The sequence below is a fragment of the Zingiber officinale genome, chromosome 7B, assembly GCF_018446385.1.
Source record: "Zingiber officinale cultivar Zhangliang chromosome 7B, Zo_v1.1, whole genome shotgun sequence".
NCBI classification, from domain to species: Eukaryota; Viridiplantae; Streptophyta; class Magnoliopsida; order Zingiberales; family Zingiberaceae; genus Zingiber; species Zingiber officinale.
The window spans coordinates 96,615,640-96,621,194 of record NC_055999.1 but is presented as its reverse complement, the minus strand read 5'-3'; the positions used below and the strand labels follow the sequence as shown (position 1 = coordinate 96,621,194).

At 37.1% G+C, this 5,555-nt stretch overlaps 1 protein-coding gene across 1 annotated transcript; it reads right to left on the bottom strand.

Annotated features, from left to right (window-relative positions):
- Positions 1-2,209: 2,209 nt before the first annotated feature.
- Positions 2,210-2,755, bottom strand: LOC122003955 (oleosin 18 kDa-like). The gene has a single exon (XM_042558914.1). The coding sequence runs from the start codon at positions 2,705-2,707 to the stop codon at positions 2,264-2,266; it is 444 nt and encodes a 147-aa protein (XP_042414848.1). The 5' UTR covers positions 2,708-2,755; the 3' UTR covers positions 2,210-2,263.
- Between the last annotated feature and the right edge of the window lie 2,800 nt (positions 2,756-5,555).

The following is a 5,555-nucleotide window of genomic DNA, read 5'->3' as shown; positions in this document are numbered from 1 at the left end:
TCCTCACATTTTATTCTACTTATATGTAGTGTTTTTCTATTTCTTTCCTAGGAACTTTTTATCAAGTTAAAACTATATTATTTGAATTCACAATTATAAGACAATATATAAAAAATTAAAAAATAAATATAAAAACATTGGATTTTGAGAACATAATTATAAATACTTTTTATTTTTTTTAGTTCAATAAAGAATTTTATATTTTTATCAAAAAATGAGAAAAAAATAAAAAGGGTGTTTTGGATAATATATTATTTAGTTTTCTTTCTTTTATTATAGTAAACGATGTAATTGATTCCTCTCATTCTTCTTCTCCAATTGTAGTAAATAAGCACACCAAATAAAAAATTCTTTTCCTTTCCCTAAGGAATTTTTTCCACTATACTTCTTTCTTTTCTCAATTCACACCTTGAAGTAAACAGAGCATTAGAGTTATTGAATTTTCTATTTCAATTTTATTTTATGTTTTTAATTACTATACATTGACTAAGCCCGCGTTGTGTGTTTGGTATTTTGTGGTGTGGTGTGGTTCATGCATCTTGGTGTATTTTAACTATCTTCATTTTTGTTTAGGTTATTGTTGTGTAATCTCTTAAGTCTTAACTCTTAATTAGTTAATTATTTTGTGTTATAGACTTGTAGTCTTGTAGACCGTAGATTAGAATCTGGAATTTTGGATTCTGCAGTCTTTGTTAGAATTTATAGACAGAATCTGGAATTCTGGATTCTAGTCTGAGTCTTCATTAGAATTTGGCAAAAAATGTGAATTATTACAGTTTTGTAATGAAGTAATGAATGAGAATAACTATTAGTGATGATTTTTAATATTGATCGGTTTGTGTTTTTTTATTTATGTTATTTGTTTACAAGCATGTGGGTTGACCCACTTGATCCGTAGCCCGTCTTAAATTTGGTTAGGTTGAAAATTTTGTAGTTCGTAAGGATGGTGGGTCGGCCCGCCCCACCTTGCTAGATGTTGAGTTTTTGGTGGGTTGACCCACCCCACTACGGGTTGGCCCGTTTGACAGCTTTATTCTTGGGTGAAATTTTGTTTCTTGGCTTTCAATGAAGTAACGTGCAGTCTCTCGCTCATAGTTCAGATCCTCTGTCCCCATTTCTCTCTGTCCCCGTATCCCACTGTCGATCGGGCGGATCAAATTAAATCTCAAAGATGATTTACACATCACGAGGATACTGCACATATTTTAAAGATGCAAATCATCCTTCAGATTTAATCTGATCCGTCCGATCGGCAGTGGGACACGGGGACAGAGAGAAATGGGGACAGAGGATCTGAACTATCTCGCTCAAGTACTGAAACTAAATATAAAGTTATAGCTAATGCGACATCAGAAATTATTTCGCTACAATCTTTTCGTTCGAAATTACACTTTTCCCAAACTACTACGTCTAAAATCGATATAACGATATTAGAGTAACTTATCTTGCGGCAAATTCTGTTTTTTATCCTCGTACCAAGTATGTAGAGATTTATTTTCATTTTGTTCGTGAGTGTGTCGACTCAACAACTTTCAGTTTGTTACATCTCTACTGAAGATCAAATTACTGATATATTTATTAAATCATTTTTTAGATAACGTTTTATCAAGTTAGCACTCAAACTCAACATTCAGGCACTCTCGTTAAGTTTGTCGAAGGTAATGACAATAATAGAAAATAATCTCGAATTAATTTTAATTAATTGAAATTTATTATATTTAACGCCACAATCAAGATTGATATCATAATCAAGAACTACATGAATCAAATAGTAAAAATAATATTTATAAATCTATAGCTATTATATTTATTACTATGTTTATAAATTGTATGTCATATTTAACTTATATAAATAAATTTATTGGTTTTAGTAAATAGAGATGAAAAAATTATTCTTAGTTTGTTTTTCATCTATTAGTTGTCACAAAAGGGGCATGATTAAGCTGCACTGCTTAATCCATGGCTCAAGCAAATGCATCTTCATCAGGTGACATCGTAACCATCAAAATCTCCAGTTTTTTGCTGGAATCTCTATTGGAGGATAGTATTTTCATGTTGTTATGCGCTGTAGAGAAAGATGCAATGAGTAAGTTTTTTAGATTCATTTTATTAAAGACAGATTTATTATTACTTTAGGTGTAGTCTGTTCAAAAGTGATTTATTTTCCAAAGCGGGCAGCGTACGTAGGAGACACAATACGGTAGCGACAGTGGTGCATGACAACTACACGGTTCACATTTTGAGTCTTAATTGTTAATGATCTTCAAGTTCTCTTGCTCTCCTCCGCCCTGCCCTGCGCGGCGTCCTTGGCCTTCTGGCCCACCTCCCCCATCCGCCGCCTCACCTGCTCCACCTGCTCTGGCGCCGCCTGCTGCACCAGCGCGCTCGCCTTTCTCAGCAGGTAGCCTAGGGACGAGAGCCCAGCGAGGCCGAGCGCGCCGGAGCCCAGGAAGCCCGCCACCGCCAGGGCGGCCAGCAGCGCCGCCGGCACCAGTACCGGGCTGAACAGCAGGAACACCGGCGTCAGCACGGCGAGGCCGATGAGGGAGGCGACGAGGGTGAGGCAGGAGAGGGCGAGGAGGCTGCCGCCGACGGGGAGCAGGATGGCCACCGCCAGCGCCTGGGGACCGGAGGGGCCCTTGTCCGGCAGGAGGCTCTTTATCGCCTCGCTTGGCGGCTGCTGCTGATGCCTGTCGCGGTCGCCCATGGAAATGGTTGTGTCGACGATTGCAGAGCACTTGGTTACTCCCGATTTTGGAGCAGAAGGGGCTGAGGCAGTGGGTTGATAAAGAAGAGGGAGCGAGTGACGCGTGTGTGGAGGGCGCCCCGTGGAAAGCGAAGCAGGGAGGGAGCTTTGCATGGGTTGTCGCCGAGCACACTGCACACGTACGTCGGCGTCAAATGGCCATGAAGGACGGTGAACCACTGTAGCTTTGAACGCAACAATCATAAGTTGGACGTATTTTAAAAATAAAAATAAAAATACAATGAATAGAAATATGGAAGATGGATGTATTATTAAATGGATGTATATATAACCTTACAAGTAGGTGTACACGTGTCATTAAGTTATAAAATTATTTCATTTCTTAAAAAATAATTTCTTTTATCTATAATTGTTTGATTTGCTTAAAAAATAATTTTAGATAAAAATATTATTATTTATTTCTTTCCTTTTTATTATTTTAGGAAACAAAATTCTTATTTTTATTTAATTTAATTTAAGATTATTTTTAACGAGAAGAAATTTTACAGTTCAAATGCAAATATTATTTTTTTATTTTAATTTAATATTTTTTCCTTTTAATATTTATTTTTGTTCTTGACTTATGAGTCGAGTTATTGAAAATAGTAAATTTTAATTTTTCAAATTTTTTATTGATGAGTAATATTACGATCTCTTGGTGAATAGAAAACTAAATAGAGTTTTCATGAAGTAAGTTATCATGAAGTAATATAGGAACAAAAACATATAAAATTGGGTGGAAGAAATATGAATTTACATTCATCTTACAATTAGATTTAGAGTTTTCTAACATATAAAAAATAATAATAATCAAAATTCAAATATATCTAGTTACATATCCAATTAAATTGCTTCATAACTCATTACACCCTTAGATCATATCACTTTTTCGAACACCTATAATTATTATACAAATGTAAGAAACCAACATAGATATGATTAACAACATGAAACTTGAAAAACATAATATCATACCATTAATTGTTGTGATAAAGAGAGTGGATGAGTCATCACATATGGTAAAAAGGTGATTCGTTCATCCCAGTATCCCTGTCAATCTGTCCCTAGGTTAATACAGAAGAGGTAAATCTCGGATGACTACTAGTCATTAGTGCAGGTGGCCAAGACATGGGAAAAGACATGTTCAAACACGCCGAGCTTCAACTTAAAAACCTCATATAATAATATCTCATATCTCAATCACCGCATTGTCCGAGGGGATGAGAGCAGAGTTATCACAAAATTTTGATCAAATGGTTGAATAAATGTATTTAATATTTTTGGGTTGGGAGTTTTTTCCTTTGCTCGATTTCATATCTCAACCACCGCATTGTCTGTGATGCACACCACGAGTGCTTGGTGTGCATCATGGATAATCATTAAATCTTGACAAACAGGCGACTCGAGAAACCCTTGAAGCACAGCCAGAGATAGAGTGAATCTGTTTTAAAGAAATTACATCCATTGCAGGCCTCAATTCATCCGCTCTACTCATTTGCTCAGTTGCTCAGCTGTTCTGCCCATTGGCTCAGCCACTCTTCTCACTCGCTCAGCCGCTCTGCTCATTCGCTAATTCGTTCTACCCATTTGCTTAGCCACTCTGTTCATTTTCTCAGCCACTCATCCGCTTTGCCTATTCGCTCATCCGCTTTGCCTATTCGCTCATCCGCTCTGTTCATTTGCTCATCCGCTCTGCTCATTTACTCTGTTCATTCGCTCAGCCACTCTGCTTATTCTCTCAGCCACTCCACTCATCCGCTTTGCTCACTTGTTCATCCGCTCTGTTCGCTCATCAGCTCATCTGATCTGTTCACTTGATCATCCGCTCTTCTCACTCATCCACTCATTCGGTCATCGGCTCATCTGCTCTGCTCACTCGATCATCCGCTCTTCTCACTCATCCACTCATTCGGTCATCCGCTCATCCGCTCTGCTCACTCTCTCATCCGCTCTAGTCACTCATCGGCTCTGATCATTCGCTCAGCCGCTCGGTCTCTCTGTCGGACTGGCTGCACGCTGTACCCGTTCAGTTACTGCATAATCTACACAGCACTTGGTAGAAACCAACCCCTACTGGTAGCTTGAGATTATCTGTTCAAGTTATCTCGATAGATAAATTAAATTTAATTTAGTGTAATTTAAATTCGATTAATTCCTTAAATCTTCAGTAGGTTGTCCAATAGTTTTTAGGATCTCCTTTTGTTTTAGTGTACTTTGGATTAAGAACTTTGCAAGTAGAAGCTTAGGTTGCATCATCAACATGATCACTGTACTTGCATGCTTAGTGGTGACACCAAATTACAGTCACAACCTATCGCAACTTTGATATAGCAAGATCATTTGCTTTACTTTCAATTCACTTGAGCAGCTTTTGAGTTTCATCATGATTATCTGCAACATTTATCCATCCATTATAATTGATCTTCACCCTCATATACAATCTATTCACATCTTTCCTCCAACGTCGACGTATATATTGCTTGGGAATCACAGGCAATTTATTACTGATCAAAACTAAAATAGCATGCCTACAAATTATTCCTCTAAACTTAAATAAGTGACACCTACAAGAAAAAGTGCATTAGTATTTATCAAACATAATTTCAAACTTTTTTTTCCTTAATTTAGCTCTCTCACGCACCGTAAAATCTTCTGTGACCATATATCTAGTACAAAAAAAACCCCCTCCTCAATGGACCGGATTCAACCTCACAACACATCTTTCCTATCAATTCTTGTTGAAATACTTTTAATTTTATAATTGTATAAGCACTTTAAAATTGCCTCTCCATATCGAATCAAGCAACGC